The following is a 16,449-nucleotide window of genomic DNA, read 5'->3' as shown; positions in this document are numbered from 1 at the left end:
TAAAATATATATATATATATATATATATTTTTGGCTTAATTGCTGCTATGAGGGTGTGGTTCTTTCAGAAAATGTCTCTTTTTTTTAGTTTGTGTAGCCCAGTTAATAATTAGTCAATTACTAAATTAGTAGACAATTATTTAAATAATCGATTTATAATGATTAATCTGAGTTTTAATCATTTAAATCTGATTAATCATTTTAATCCAATTAATCATTTAAAACCAATTAATCGTTTTTATCCAATTAATTGATTTAATCCGATTAATCGTTTAGGGCTGTAATTTTCAAATGTTTTCCATTTGAAAAGGAGAAAACATTTATGTGAAAGCCAGAAAAACATTCAACTTCCACTCGTGACTCACAGTTGCGGTCGTCGAGGCTTAAGCAACGATCACACAGGCTCAGCTCTCTGGCCCAGTCGGGTCGAGGCAGACGGGCTGAGACCCACCCTCTGTGGTGCCAGCTGCCGTAGGACTTTGGATTCACTTTCAGGCAAGACTCCAGAAACGACAACTCGGCCTCGTAAATCTTCTGCGCTTCATCCTCGTCTCTGAGGTGGACACGGAGAAACGGAGTCATCATTCTAGCTCCAGCGTCTCTCCTGCTGGCTTGTTACAGACACAACAGGAAGCAAAGAAACAAAACAAAACAAAATTGCTAACTTGACAGTTTCCAGGTGCGTCAGGATCTCTCGTCGGTAGTTCCACAGGGTTGCAAAGTCAGGGTTTGCAGAGAGGAGCTGCTGAGTCAGCTGCAGGGCTTCATCATCAAAAACACCATCCTTCCTCTGACACAGCGGAGATGGGGGACGATGGGAAACAGGAGTACAAACATGGATTACACTGTAAATAATTTATACCAAAACAAAATCAAAACAAAAGCGCAAACAGCAACAGGATTCTGCTGCTTATTTCGACACTGCACTTACATAGTTTATCCAAACCGACTGCTTTCTACGAAACTACAAACTTTGATTTGTATATTATATCAATTTTTACAGATTGGGTGGAAAACATCTGGATACATCAGTGTTCAAACCATTCCTTTTAGCTGTGACTGGATGTTCAGGATTGTTGTCCTGCTGGAAGGAGAACCGTAACCCTGCAGCGCCGTCTAAAGGCATTTTTACTCAAACATCTCCCTACATTGAGATGAAAACATCTTCTAAACAAACTGGTCCTGTTTTCCCACATCATGATGCTGCCATCACCATGTTTCTTTATGATGATGGTGGGTTCAGGGCTAAAGTGCAGTGTTAGTTTACAGTCACAGGAAAAGTTTTGAAAACAGACCAAAAAGCTTAACCTTCCAGCTGCGTTCCTCGAACTGGCATTTATCATATTGTTTATCATCACGATAAGACTTTTGATTTATTGTTGCCTTGATAAATTTCAGTTACTGATAACGTATAATTTTAAAAAAAGTTTTAAAACGGTGATGCTGACGGTGATCACCTTGGAAAAGCAGGCGTCCCGAGCGGCCACGTAGACCTTCAGCTTCTTCTCTCGCTCCTTCCTTTTCTCCTCCTCCTGCTGGGCTGTGGTTTTAACCTTCACACGGCCGTGCTGAAGCAGGACGAGATACATTCGATGAAATTTACCTTCCAAGGCCTGGCTGCTTTAGTAGCTAAATAATGTGCAGAAGCGCCTCAAAGTACACCTTTGCTCAGCTCATCAAAGTGTTTATATTCCTGGAATTAAAAAACAAAAAACTACCAAAGTGGTTTATTCATGGCTGAACTCTTCATATGCATTACCTTGTTAATTTATAACCTCCATGGCTGAATATATATCTACATCTGGATCTGAGCGGGTCATCTAGAACAAGAACCGGCTGGTAGCGCTGCTTAGCTCCACCTATTCTGGTTCTCTGTAATCACATAGGATTTATCTGTTAAAGTGCTTTAAAATGGATTTTGTCGTAAAGTCTGCTATACGAATAAATTTACCTGAATCTATGAATATCCTCTTTTTTCAGGATGTTTAAGTTTGAGGACCAACCATTCCACATTGTTGATGGTAAAATTGAATTGGGTAGCCGAATTTATTTCACTTTATTTGCAATAATTCAGACTGGGTCTGTCAAGACAAAAAAAATTTGCTGGACAATAAATTGTCCCAGAACTTATTGCAATAAACAATAATATTGTTGTTTTGAGACCATTTTCAAGAGACCATTTTCAAGTAATATATTATGCCTTTATAGCAATAAAGGCATAATAATGCAAGAACATATTCTCAAGGATCAATAACCTTTAGATTATAATAACATTTAAACACTTTAACTGAAAGACATTTTAAATATCCAAAATAAACAAAGAAATCAACAGAAGCAACAACTAAAATGAATTATGAAGCCTCTGTAAACAAAATTATCTTTCAAAAAAATGGGATAGTTGAGACTAAAGCACCAGACTAACGACTTCTATCATTCAGTTTTTGGTAAAAAAAAAAGTGAGAGAAAAGAGAAAAACGCTAAATCAATCAAATGAAAATTATTGTGTTTCTTTTAATTTATCATGTGATTAACTGATTTACCGTTTATTGTGACAGGCCTAATTCAGCCACTTGTTATTAATATTCATAACAAGACATTCATATCTGTTTCAATACAACTTAGGATTACAACACATTTACCAACTTATCATTTACAGGACAGTAGAAATAGATGGATGGCATTTAGCCAAGCAGACAGAGTGATAACAGACTCAAAATATCTAGTCAAATCCTCTGATACATCCTAAAGATCTCAAATGAGTTTATGCACTCAAATGTGTGCATTTATAGAGTTTGAAATAAGCAAAGACCGAAAATGTTTCCTACCATTGCTGCTGATATGTAGGAAGAAGCTCCTTCAGAAATCTGTTTACATGTGAAGAGGAAAACAGGATAAGGCCTGAGCAATGACCAAAAGAAGAACAACAGAGAGTATATCGAGCTAACACGGAAGTAACGAACAAGCGTACTATAAAGTTTCAGTAGGATTGATTAGATCTGTAAAAATCCTGTCTATGAACAGAGCAGAGTGAAGCTGTGTTGCAAATGAGCCCAGATGTCAGTGAACGCCACGGGGCAGGGCTCCTTCACTGTTCAATGAAAACAGCACGTTTTAGCTGAAAGAAGAGGAGGAGAATATAGTTCCAACACCGCACCACGAACAGCGCGGTATTAATCCGACAAAACACTCACCTGCTTGCTTTGTAAGCGAATGAGATGTTGAATCACCGTGCGATTTGATTTGTCATGTCAGGGTTTCTGAACAACTACAATTTCCCCTCTTCCGGCTCATGAAAATGTCGTCACGCAATAAGGGGGCGGGGCGAAGATTCTTTCTGGAACGTTAGCAGCGACGCTTTGTTGCCCTCTGGTGGAGAAAACTATAAACAGCAGGAGTTTGATATTTGGTTTTGTGTAAAAGTTTTAAGATTAAAGTAAGGCTAGCCACAATTTCACAGTTCATAATTTTGATCCGGCGAGGAGAGTTTAGGCCTGAATTCGACACCATAACAAGGTAGCAAAAGAGCTTATCATTTATGTTAGTAACCTCCACTGCATTGTTTCTGCACGCAGCAATATGGATACTGAAGTCAAGGTTGGTCAACGATTTCCAACTTTCCCACTAAAATTTTCCAATTAAGGGTGTTTTCTGTCAAGGCTACAGGCTATGTAAACTTGAAGACGGGATTTGTGCGTCTTTACAACGCAATTTCAGAAGTTCCGCAACAAGAAATCTGAACTTGTACAGCTAACTGCTTGAACGAAAAACTCACTAGCATGTAAAATCAAATTAAGTGAAATTGCAAAAATAATTTGAAACAATTTCTGAATTTAAATTTGACAGATTTATGCAATAAATTGATTATTTATTTGCACTCCTGTTTAACTTATGAATGTTCAAAGTAAAACTCCCAACTACTACTATATTATGTTTTTTTTGTTTGTTTGTTTGTTTGTTTGTTTTTGCTGGAATTGTTTTACTACTGCAGATGTTTTAATTAGCAAAATAATAAGATCTCTGGCTGCTCTTCTTTCTGCATTGAACAACATGATAAAATTGAGAATATTGAAAAAAAGAAAGAATGAATCATGGAGAGAAATACATGGTTCCTCACTGTGTGCTCATTCGCAATCATGTGGCCTGTGCAGTGAATCATGTGTATGTTTAATTCATTAGCTAACATTCAGAAATAACATACTCCTTTATGTTCTGCTGCAGCAACTCTGTGTGTCGTCTCCACATACGGTTTCATCTGAATCCTCTGCCAAATGAGTAGAAGTGTGTGTAAACAAAGATTTCAATAGTTGGAGGAAAAAGAAATACATCAAAAGCTTATGCGAAGTGTATTATTAGAGATTATTATTAAGAAATTAGAGAACCAGGGTTTAAAAGCCTTAAAGTCATACTAGGTAAGCTGAGCAAACTATGTTTAATTTGCTCAGTCTAATACGTGAATTAAGTGTAAGTTAATTGATAGCTTGTCAGGTTTAATGATTTTTTTTGTAATTTCTATAGATTCAATCAGGATGGTCTTCAACTCAGTTTTGCAGAAATATTAATGCAAAAACTGGGTTTCTTGTCTGCATGATGTTAGAGGAATGATGCTGTTTAATCATTTTGTCCTTTATGTATGAGGACCATATTATATTAGAGAAGAAATTGGATCTTGCATTTCTTCTTGAAAGCGAGATATTCTTTTATCACATTGCAGCGTTTTTCTGCTCGTTACCGTCCAAAACACAGTTCCACTAAGTGTGTACATTAGTCCCAGACCCTTTAACATAGTTGCTAATATTAGCCGAACTCCTCTGTCCCTCAGCTCCTTCACAAACCCTCATTCTCATATGCAACAGCAGCACCAACTAGTGGTCAGTGGCACATCCGGTTTTGACTCACCAGAGAAATGTGAAAATACTCAAAATTCACACAAGAGGAGATAGTAAGATGGATTGGAAAGTGAAATGCTCTCTCCGGAATGTTGTCCTACTTCTGGGAGCCAGCAGGGTCATGATAGAGGAAAGTCAGAGAGGCTAGTACTATGCAGTTTTTCTGTGTTGAGATAGTAGGAGATACCCGATGCCACACTGCAGGTTTGATATCTGCTGCTACTCAGCTTACACATTCAGTGTGACCTGAAGCACCTCTGCTCTGCTCTGCTCAGGTAGCCGCATGTATCCTCTGTCGCTACTGCCACAACGGAGTGGCTGTCACCAAAGACCAGGTGTCCGGAGTCAGAGATTGGAGCAGTGTGAGTGTGTGCGTGCGTGCGTGCGTGCGTGCGTGCGTGTGTGTGTGTGTGAGTGTGCGTGTGTGTGCGTGTGTGTGTGTGTGTGTGTGTGTGTGTGTGTGTGCTTTTATGCACACCCAAACCAGCTCCAACAACAAGGGGAGTTTGACTCTGCAAAAGGACANTGAACAAGATCCCCAGATACTTAAACTCCTCCACTTGAGACAGGACGACCCCCCTAAAGTCATATGTTTTAAAACCACTAGGTAAGCTGAGCAAACTATGTTTAATTTGCTCAGTCTAATACGTGAATTAAGTGTAAGTTAATTGATAGCTTGTCAGGTTTAATGATTTTTTTTGTAATTTCTATAGATTCAATCAGGATGGTCTTCAACTCAGTTTTGCAGAAATATTAATGCAAAAACTGGGTTTCTTGTCTGCATGATGTTAGAGGAATGATGCTGTTTAATCATTTTGTCCTTTATGTATGAGGACCATATTATATTAGAGAAGAAATTGGATCTTGCATTTCTTCTTGAAAGCGAGATATTCTTTTATCACATTGCAGCGTTTTTCTGCTCGTTACCGTCCAAAACACAGTTCCACTAAGTGTGTACATTAGTCCCAGACCCTTTAACATAGTTGCTAATATTAGCCGAACTCCTCTGTCCCTCAGCTCCTTCACAAACCCTCATTCTCATATGCAACAGCAGCACCAACTAGTGGTCAGTGGCACATCCGGTTTTGACTCACCAGAGAAATGTGAAAATACTCAAAATTCACACAAGAGGAGATAGTAAGATGGATTGGAAAGTGAAATGCTCTCTCCGGAATGTTGTCCTACTTCTGGGAGCCAGCAGGGTCATGATAGAGGAAAGTCAGAGAGGCTAGTACTATGCAGTTTTTCTGTGTTGAGATAGTAGGAGATACCCGATGCCACACTGCAGGTTTGATATCTGCTGCTACTCAGCTTACACATTCAGTGTGACCTGAAGCACCTCTGCTCTGCTCTGCTCAGGTAGCCGCATGTATCCTCTGTCGCTACTGCCACAACGGAGTGGCTGTCACCAAAGACCAGGTGTCCGGAGTCAGAGATTGGAGCAGTGTGAGTGTGTGCGTGCGTGCGTGCGTGCGTGCGTGCGTGTGTGTGTGTGTGAGTGTGCGTGTGTGTGCGTGTGTGTGTGTGTGTGTGTGTGTGTGTGTGTGTGCTTTTATGCACACCCAAACCAGCTCCAACAACAAGGGGAGTTTGACTCTGCAAAAGGACAAACTGTGAGGTGGATTTCTGAATCTGAAGGACCCCCATGGGCTCTGAGGGAGCAGAGAAACATCTGTGACTGGAGTTCACCAACCTGACTAACTCTGGTTTGATATTTGAGTTTTATATTGATGAGGCAGATCAATGTTATTCAGCTTAGGTTCGGATGCTGGGTGTTGAGTTTCAAAACACTTTGCACATTTGTTTAATTAAAGGGGTAGTATTATGTAAAATTGTCTTTTTTGAGCTTTGCATCAGGTTATAATGTTATTCCCGCATCAAAAACGTACCTGGTGTTGCTTTGATTCTTTCATCCATGTCTGAATTTTCCATGGCAACCATTCAGCTGCGCAAACCGCCTGGTCAGACCCGCTTTCAAGATGAAGCTCCTCATCGAAGTTGCATCTTCCAAGTTTCTGAGCTTAAGCCTCACAGAGCAGCCATAACCCGCAACTCCCCACTTAGCTCCTTCAGACTAGCCAGCAGCAATTAGTGAATAACACCTGGTGAAGCTGAGCTCATTATACTACTCAGTGCAGCATTGGTAAAAACATTGCTAACGGGCTAATAGTTGAGCAATGTGACTTCCTGAAGGTGGAGTGTTGGAAAGAGCAAGAGTTTCTTAAAGAGACAGAGGCCCAATTCCAAGGGGTTAAATTACAATGAACATTTCTTTTGACTTTGTAGTCAGATTTGATCTGTACAGTATTTTTGTAACAACTGAAGGCAACATAGTTACTTGATTGTGCTGTAGAAAGTCACCGCACTAGTTCCAATGCCTGACTGTTAAGGCAATGTTTTAACAGTCAGAATAAGTTTTGTGCTAATTATAATAACGTGTCAAGAAGATTACATGGTGGCTCATAATCATTGACACACTTCATTATCAACTGAGGTTGACTGTACTGCACGGAGAGACTCTGTGTGTCCTGGGGACATTTGTGCTCCATCTCCTGGTGTCGTCTGCTGAGTGACCTTGTTGTCTTCTTCACTGCCGGCTACAAATGCAGACCATGTCTCAGCAGAGATTAACACATCTGTACAGCATAAAAAGCTGACCCAGTCATCCTGTCCTGACCCACACAGCGCTAAAGATGAGTAGTGGGCACCTTTTCTACCCCAACACTGGGGCAGGGAAGAGACTTCTGTGTTTGGAGTGTTGTGGAAAGTGACTTCTTTTGAATTTAGAGGTCAAAGGGAGACAAAGAAAAGCTGTGGCGTTAAATAGTAATGATCTGCTTGTTTGTAAATAGAAAAACAATTCAGATGTACTTTTTTTGCCCTCTATATTTTCATTTGATTACATTTGTCTTTATGATGTTTGATTCAATTCAGTTTATTTTGGTAAAATTTTTCTTGACAGATATTCAGTTATTATTAAGTAGGAAGAGCAAAATATAATAGAGCATAGTTCTTATGTTTGAAGGAAATGTTATAATTTTGACTCGATAAGTTACCTTTAAAGTTTATCAGCAGTTTTATAAAATGAAATAAAATAAAACTGTATAATTACCGTAAAAATTATGCATTTAGCTGAGTAACATATCTGTTGTGCATCTTTCAAAATAAAAGCAGATAGAAATACACTAGCTCCAGGACGAAAAAGTCACTGTTCAGCTATTTTGTTCTTTGGGTAGATTGTACCTAAGAGTCAATATTCTTATTGTCCACTTGCCACATTAACACAGAAAAAGTCTTTTATAACCCTATTCATTTACGATGGAGTCATTGTCATAGTCAATTGATAGCACAGATCTGTATCCTGATGTGTCAGAGAAGTTGACGGTCAGCTGGTTGTCCAGATTTGTGGTGACGTGAAGGTTGGCGAGCCAACCCAGAACTTTGTTAAAGTTGCTGCTGGATACTTTTGGATCTGACGAAGAACAAACGATGGACTGTGTTGTACCGTGGTCTGCCACTGAAAAGGAAACAATAGCACATTTATCAGCAAGAGTATTGTTGTGAATGCAGCAACTGATAAGTTAAATAATTTTTTTCTTACATTCAGGAAACAAGACGTCCATGCTGCTCTGAAGAACATTTGAGGATTTCAGTACTTCCTTATCAAGCCTTTCGATTTCCTGGTTGATTTTGCTGTCCAATTCTTTCTGCTTTTTCTTTTGGTCTGTCATCCATTGACCAGTAAACATGGCTGTTAAGTTGGTCATATCGGCAACTGTCATAAAAAAAAATCTGGTTATACGCATGTACAATGGGGTAAACCACATATCTTTGTCTTCATTGCAGTATACTCACTGGGTGATTTGGATTTAGTCGTCCCCATAGACGCTCGGAGGTCTGCTTGGAGCTCCAGAAGGGTTCCCTTGAAACCTAGCAAGAGCTCCAGCTCTCTCCTTTGGTACTCACTCGCCAGACGTCGCTTAAGCACATTTTTCAGCTGCTTCCTGTGGGCTTTCTCAGAGATCCTCTGGTGGGTCTCTTCCATGTCAGGGCAGAAGAGCTGGCCTCCGTTTCCTGCCACGATTTCTTCGATCTTCTCAAACAACTCTGCAACCTGAGTCTTATCCCTTTTCTTCATATTATTTATGGAGTGGTACCGGTTCTCACACTGGTCCACCAACCAACGCAGAGCCTGAGGCTCCCTCTCAATGTGCTCCTCAATGGACCTGTCTGCTAGTTTATCTCCATACGTGAACACAACTATTGTGTGTTTCCAGATCCTGATGTCAAAAAGCTTCATGTGTTCTTCCACAGCAACTCGGTCTGGATCTCTGAATGTCGGGTTCAGAGGAACCACCAGCAGAACTGCGTGGACACCAGACGGAGACGCAACTCGAACCATTTCTTTGTCCGCCTCTTCGGTCCAGCGGGACGAGTCTCTCCACCAACCCGGGGTGTCGATCACGGTGACTTGTCGACCGTCTGCCGTCCCATTTTCTACCTTGCACTCTTCGTTTTGGCATGTCACAAACACTTCTTTACCCAGGATAGTGTTTCCTGTTGCACTCTTCCCAGAACTTTTCTGCCCAAGCAGAAGAACCCTCAACATGTCCAACCTTTTCCTGGAGCCTGAGGAGAAAACAACCAGGAAAATCGATCAGCTGATACAGACAATCAGTATTTATCAACAGAATGTGGCTTTTGAATATAAGTGAAAGTTTTACTTAACGACTGACACGTACCTGTTGAACTCCTCATAGCTTTGACCTGTTTTTGCCTCAGCATTGCTGCCTCCTCTACGCGTTTGCGTCTTTCTTCAATGTCAACACGCAGTTGCTGGTCTGGAGCGAAATAGTTCCAACTGTTTTCTGCCAAAGTTTCAGTGATTTTCTCCATCAGTTCTGTGATTTGTCCGCGATCGCTTGCATTCTTGTTGTTAATGACATGATATCTGTTCTCACATAGGTCCACTAAAGACCGCAGGGCCTCCCCCTCTCCTTCAATGTACTCTTCTATGGATTTTGCCCCCAGCCAGTCTCCCCTAGTAAAAACTATCACCGTGTGTTTCCACACGAGTCCATCTCCGAGAAGCTCCAGGTGGGATGTTGCTGCTTTCAAGTTCCTGTTGTGGAAGGATGCATCAGCATCTATCACTAACAGGAAGATGTGTGGTCCAGGGACGCACAGAAACATGCTGCTGATTATTTCTTCTTTGATGGCTTCTGGAGTGTCATGGGCATGGAAGCCTTTCCACCAACCCGGCGTGTCGACGAGAGTGACGTCGGTTTTGCCTACAAACCCTTTGCGAATCAACGACTTTGCTGTTCGCTTCCCATCTTCTTGTTCTTTTAAACCGAAGAGAGTGTTCCCCACTGAAGTCTTCCCAGCATTTCGGCTACCCAAGAGAATAATTTGGAGTTTTGGGATTGACTTCTTCTCCTCTGTTATCAGACGAATACAAAAACATTTATTTAACAAATATATTACTGTTTTAATGTGTTAAACTGTGACTAATCTGGAACTGGAACATATCTCAGAAGTGTAAGCTGCCTTTTTTATCTAAGGAATGCATGGTTTCCCACAGTGTATTTATAAGTCTGGCGGGCAACCAGGCTTTACTTGTGCCCCCACCAGGCTTAGCATTGTTTATTTATTTGAGTTTTTTTAGTCATTGCCTTTTTTAAGACTTTATAGTTGGTGTTTAGGTATTAATCTTTCAGTCTTCCAATAACGCATAACTATCAAGCGATATTTTCTAATTTTCTGTTAACTTTAAACAGTTTTTAACTCAAAAACATGGCGGCTTGCAGGATGTGTGCCCTAGTCCCCTAAACACTAGGGCTTAGCAAGTTTTCTGGGGGAAACCCCACGGTTTTGTTTCTTAAAAAAGTGTTTGAATCAGTGAATTCAATCAAACTGCATTTCTTCCCCAGAGACTAACATTTTTGAACATTTTAATTATCTGAAGTAACCCTACCCCCAACATGCAGAAGGACAGTTTGTTTCTATGAGGCAATTATAATTCCTTAATGTTTTTTTCAGTTTAGATTAAATGTAGGTGGCATTTCATCTAAATCCCTACAGTTTAGAAAAAACTAAACTGTTTCATCTAAAACTAAAACTGTGAAGCTGTTATGTTTTGGTAAGTAGTTAGATTTCATCGAATTGTGTCTATTTCTGTGTGCAGCTATAGTCACTGTTACCTGGAATCAGTTTCATCCTCTGCTGTCTTTGCTCCTCAGCCTTTGTCCGTCTCTCTTTCGCACTCCTGGCGACATCTTCTTGCTTTCTTGTGATGACCAGAAGAGTTTGCTCATCTATTTTGTAAAAAGCCCCACGGTTGTTCACCATCATCTCATCCATCTTCTCCAGCAGCCCTGAGACCTGACACAAGTCATGCTTGTCCTTGTTATTGAACACATGGTACCTGTTCCCACACTTCCCCACCAGCCACTTGAGCGAATCTCCCTCGCTCTCAATGTGCTGCTCTATCGTCTTCTCTCCAAGGTAGTCCCCACAAGTGAACAGCACCATGATGAACCGCCAGACCCGCTCTCCCAACAGCTTCATGTGCTCCTCCAGCGTGGTCCTCTGCTCCCGGGAGAAAGCTGTGTCTATGGGAACGACCAGGAGGAAGACGTGCGGACCAGGCAGACACTTGGATGGATAGAGTTTAAAACTTTGCTTTTCCCCCTCTGGGATGTCGGTGAGGGAGAGAGAGCTACTCCACCCAGGAGTGTCAACCATGGTCAGCCTGCTGCCCTCCACCTCCCCATGCTTCACTTCCACCTTCATCGTTCTGGCTCGTCCACATTCGAAACTTTCCCCCCTCAGGATGGTGTTACCAGACCAGCTCTTGCCTCCCCATCGGCCGCCAATCAGGATGATTCTCTTCTCTGGAAGGGTTGCGCTCCCTGTCCCCTCTAGGGAAAATGGAAGAAAATCTAACATTATTGCTCAATTAACTCTGATGTGGAAAGTTTCTGAACACCTCTAATTTCTAATTTGCCTCCAACTTTATTCTATCATTTCAAGATGTTCTTGATTTGTAGTCCTTCAGGTTTTCTGAAGGTTTTTGAAGTCTTTTTTTTAACCTTAGAAGTGTAGTTTTATCTAATGTTATATCTAATTCTATGCTTCAAATATAAGACAACAAAGTAAAAACAAAGACCTAATAAAACAGTAGATGCTGTATTGATGAGTACCTGACAGTCTAATCTTTAAGAAAAAGGGAATCTTAACTTAAGAACCTGACAGATACACCAACCTAACCATGATTTTTTGCTGAATGTCAGGTTTACAGCTAAAACATGTCCACTCATCACGTTTCTCCTGCTAAAATACTGTTATATCTCTGTTGAAATGTATCATCTTTGCTACTTTTCACAGAATCAACTGAATAAATGGGAGAAAATTAGTGCCACTGCTGGTTATGATGCTAAAAGATCCGCCTTAAAACTGTCTCTGTGTGTGTCAACACATCACTGATTCATCCCTTGGGTTTAGCAGCCTATTTTATGCCTGAATGATTTACAGGTCACAGCTAAGCAGCTTATCAAATCAGAAAACATCCCTCTGAGGATGGTTTGAACTGAACATTTAAAAAAAATAAATAAATAAATAAAAAACAAAGACAAATAGCGGAGAGATCTTCAGAAGCTTCTGATTAAGATCACATGAATGGATTTACAAAAATGTCTTCTGAACAGGAAGTCTTAAAAAAATAAAGAATGACCTTAGACTTAGCATTATGATGCTCATTATTAGATGTGTCCTATTTTAATTCCCTGTTTGACACCTACAAGGTAATGTGTTTACTTGTGACCAAATTCACAAAGGACCCTCCTAGAAAAGGCTGAATATTCCTCGAGCTGAGAGGCTTTTTGGTTTGAAAACGCAGTCGTCGCTAAACCTGACTTTGATGTTTTTAAAAGACTGACACTAAGGTAACGCTCTGGGGAAAGCTATTTTTCACTCATCAGACACGCGCTCTAATGAGAATCAGTAAGATGTGATGAAACTGAAGCAGGAGTTTCATTTTTAGACTGAACCCTGAACTATAACGAGAAATCAAGCGACAGAGAAAATAAAAATCTTAACCAAATCTGCCCAGAATTACTCAGCCAAAGAAGCAGCTCCTGTTAATCTTGTCTTACTGTGTAGATAGAAGGTATCGAATTATAGATACCTGAGATACATAAGTCCATATTCTTTATAACACCAACAAGCTAGCAGTAAACAAAATCTTTCAAGCAGCCGTGAATAACGTTACTAAAAATGAACACAATGTTTATGTCGCAAACTCATTAAGCCAAAAATATACCTCCATAGTGAAGTATAGTGATGGCAGTATCATGCTGTGAGAATTTCTGCTTTTGATGGGAAATTAGCTAACTGTGAACTTTAAAAAAAAAAAATAAAAATGGTCCAATGTATTAAATCCTAAAATCATTTTTTTAAAATTGTTTATAGAACATGAATTAGGAAAAACATCGAACAGTGATGGTGACAGGTTTGATTTAACTTTTGGTACAATATCCTGGAAAAATAAAATGTTAGATTTATAAAGATTTAAAATATTTTCCAAGTTCAAGCAATCTTTGTCAGTATTGTATACCTAAAAACTCAAACTTTTACTTATTCCTACTTTAGTTAATAGTTACTCGGAATGATAAAAGTGAAGGGATCTGCATTATCTGCACAGCAGTCTGAAGGTGTGTTTGTTTTTCTGTCTCTTGACATTCATGTCCCACAGTTTTCTTTTGTAACATTACGGGAACTGAGGCTTTGTCCTCTGATCAGAAAATATGCAGCCTAACTAGTTTGTCGCTATGTAGCTTACCGTAACTGCAGATGGCATCTAACTTTTGTTTCCATCTGCTGCAGGCCAAATGTTCCTGTACATCTTATACAGGAACAAGTCCAAGATGTACTTGATGTAATAATTCATCTTATTAAATTTAAGCTGAATTTAATTCAGCTTAAATGTAAAATGTGAAATCTTAGCTTTTGAACCTGAGAATATTTCATGATCTCTTTTTTTTTCACTGAAAAACAGAGACACATTACTGACACATCTTTATTAAATACTGAATTCTGTATTTTGTTCTGAGGGCAGCAGCTGGAGGACTGATGACTGAGGGAGATGTTGAACAAGGAATGTGAGAAAGACAGACGCACAGATTCTTTACCTTCATACTTTCTTTTCCCTGCTAATGTCTGCTCTTAGGTTTTGTGTACATTTCTTAACATTTTCAAACTCTATCAACTGCGACATCTATACAGCATAAAACGTCTTTGGTTGCAGATTTATGGCATGCTCAAACAAGTTAAAAACTATTTTTCTACAGCAGGTCCTCATTAACTTACCAGGATGGCTTCCCATCTTTTCTTCCATCTGGCCTTCTCTTTTTGAATCGTGTCCTTTGGTCTACTCTGCACTGGTCAGAGTAGAAATATTAAAAAGCTAGAAATAGTCAAACGTATCGGGGCATATTTTGCTACCAGACCTGTGCAGTCTCTGTATGCAATGAGAAAACAAAAACAAAAGTACCTCTAACGTAGGGAGCACAAAGGAATGCAATTGAACAGGTTTGTTCTCTTCATTATCTGTTCAAACTTTAAAAAACATCAACACCGACTGGTGGCGAAAGGACAAATGTTCCTGATAGAGAAGAGGAGATGAAACATTCACAGTAACGGTGAAATGACATCAGACATGAGTTCAGGCCACCAGATCAAATCTATATGACATCTTTATTCTTTAAATAAATCTTTATCATTTTGGATGTTTTCTTGTTTTGTTTTGTTTTTTTCTTTCAAAGATTTGCATCCATTTATTCATCTTGTTATACCATAGGGCACCAGTATAAACCTTAACCATGCCAAATCTTGAAACATTGTCAAAATACATAACAAAATGTCCAAAAGACAAACATTTATTCTTTGCACTTAAACAAGCTTATGCTTAAGGAAAAGCAACAGACGTTTCTCTGTTATCCAGACAGCAGTTCAAAAATCAGGACATGCATTGTTTTTAGCCTGAATTAGCAACATTACTCATTTATGGCACATTTGTACTGGAATTATTAAATGGTCTATTTTTGAAGAATATTACAAATAAAATAAACAGGTTCCAACCTAAGAATCGGATCAATCACAATTCGAATGGAGGATGAAATTTTAAATATTGAAAAGTTAAATTCTAATCCGTTTGTGTTTATTCTTCATTTTACATTTTAGTTTTCATGGTTCTGAGCTGAATGGCTCTTTGTGTACGGTCATATTCAATAAATGAAAGTATCTGTCCTGATGAGTCTCGTTTGGCAGACTAAAAGTACATTTTGAAAATAACAACCTTTGAGCAGGTCAAAGACTTGCCCGTTAAGCCCACATCTCCGGTTTTTATTGATCTGATATAATATTCCATGTTTTCATCAGCCGTAAATGGAGAATCGTCATAATTAAATGAATACTGGCTTTCAGACATTCATCTGTGTGTAGTTTAACTGTAGTAATAAAGTTCCTGAAATAAAGGGATATTTCAACAATATTTTTATCAATCTGGCACTAGAGGAGGTTTGGAAGCTGACACTGATCATGTGTCTAAAACAACTTAGTCCATTTCAAGCACAAAAAGAAAGGAAAAAGAAAGTTAAAGCAAAAATAAACATGTTTCAAAAGAACAAAATAGCTTCTTTTTTTAACTCAATGTATGCATGTTTGCTTTTAGTTAAACATATTTTTTTCTGTCCATCATTTAATGAACTGTATTAAATAAGAGGAATAATAATATATATATATATTTTAAAATACAAGACTGTAATGCCCTTGAAGTTCTGCAGCACTCTCTGCTTTTAAATCTGTAAATATGCAGAATTCACTCACTGACAGAAATAAAGTGAATCACCCAGATAGCGTGGTGTAAACGACATAAAACCAGATGTGTTCAAGGTCTTATCACGTTTATGCAACGGCTACAAAATCAGGTCGGTTAAGAAGTAGAGTTAGTAAAACAAGCACAGTGATGGTGGTCCAGCAGAACGCCACGGTGTCAGAGTTCATATCCACGGTAACGCCTCGCATTATGCTGCTTACGGCTGGGCATTGCATTTGGAAACGAGGCAGGGGATACGCTATGCAGCTGCCTGGACATGGCGCTATCAGGATCCCTCAAATCCCCACGCCGGCATTTGTGAAAAATATTCAGGCATATTTTCTTTCTCGTTTAACGTTGACGGGACGGCGTGAAGCGCTGCAGTGACAACGATTCCTCACTTGTGTATTCCCATCAGCTTATCAATACAACTGTGACTTTATCATTCTAATTTCCTCCTCATAGCTTATCTTGAACATCAGATATTCAGAAAGCAGTTCTGAACGCTTTCAGTTACCTAAAACCCGAGGGCTATTCTCTCTTTTTTTTTTCTTGGAAAGTTACTGAATATGCAAAGTAGTCGGACTGAATATTTATGAAATCGCCTGAAGACTTTTTACTTTTCTTTCTGTTAACTCGAAGACATGATTATTCTGATTACACCTCTGCAAAGCCGTAAGAGGGGTC

General features: G+C 39.4%; 2 protein-coding genes across 3 annotated transcripts in view; both read right to left on the bottom strand.

Annotated features, from left to right (window-relative positions):
• rabggta (Rab geranylgeranyltransferase subunit alpha) overlaps positions 1–3,280 on the bottom strand; it is a 15,399-nt gene extending 12,119 nt beyond the window's left edge. For both annotated transcript variants that reach the window (XR_533551.1, XM_008407421.1), the window contains exons 1-5: positions 3,192–3,280; positions 2,826–2,864; positions 1,458–1,568; positions 666–790; positions 366–553 (exon numbers count right to left, since the gene is read on the bottom strand). Coding sequence is in view for 1 of the 2 variants with exons in the window: in XM_008407421.1 (XP_008405643.1) it covers positions 366–553; positions 666–790; positions 1,458–1,568; positions 2,826–2,828 (427 nt within the window). In the remaining variant the exon portion in view is untranslated. The remainder of the gene's footprint in view (positions 1–365; positions 554–665; positions 791–1,457; positions 1,569–2,825; positions 2,865–3,191) is intronic.
• A 4,535-nt stretch (positions 3,281–7,815) lies between these two features.
• LOC103463818 (GTPase IMAP family member 8-like) lies at positions 7,816–14,623 on the bottom strand. Its single transcript, XM_008407423.2, has 7 exons — positions 14,440–14,623; positions 14,256–14,326; positions 11,090–11,809; positions 9,629–10,327; positions 8,742–9,515; positions 8,488–8,661; positions 7,816–8,403 (listed from the first exon to the last, which is right to left on the bottom strand). Exons 2-7 carry the CDS (start codon positions 14,281–14,283, stop codon positions 8,192–8,194), a joined length of 2,607 nt encoding a protein of 868 aa, XP_008405645.1. The 5' UTR covers positions 14,284–14,326; positions 14,440–14,623; the 3' UTR covers positions 7,816–8,191.
• Between the last annotated feature and the right edge of the window lie 1,826 nt (positions 14,624–16,449).

The sequence above is a fragment of the Poecilia reticulata genome, linkage group LG4, assembly GCF_000633615.1.
Source record: "Poecilia reticulata strain Guanapo linkage group LG4, Guppy_female_1.0+MT, whole genome shotgun sequence".
Lineage (NCBI taxonomy): Eukaryota > Metazoa > Chordata > Actinopteri > Cyprinodontiformes > Poeciliidae > Poecilia > Poecilia reticulata.
The sequence above is the reverse complement of the archived record's forward strand: the minus strand, read 5'-3'. Positions and strand labels throughout refer to the sequence as shown.

Excerpts from the sequence above, each read along its gene's own strand:
- LOC103463818 (XM_008407423.2), bottom strand. The coding sequence starts at position 14,283 with ATGGAAGAAAAGATGGGAAGCCATCCTG. Across the intron at positions 11,810-14,255 it reads AAAGATGGGAAGCCATCCTG|AGGGGACAGGGAGCGCAACC; the intron begins GTAAGTTAATGA and ends CATTTTCCCTAG. Across the intron at positions 9,516-9,628 it reads AGCTATGAGGAGTTCAACAG|GCTCCAGGAAAAGGTTGGAC; the intron begins GTACGTGTCAGT and ends TTTTCTCCTCAG.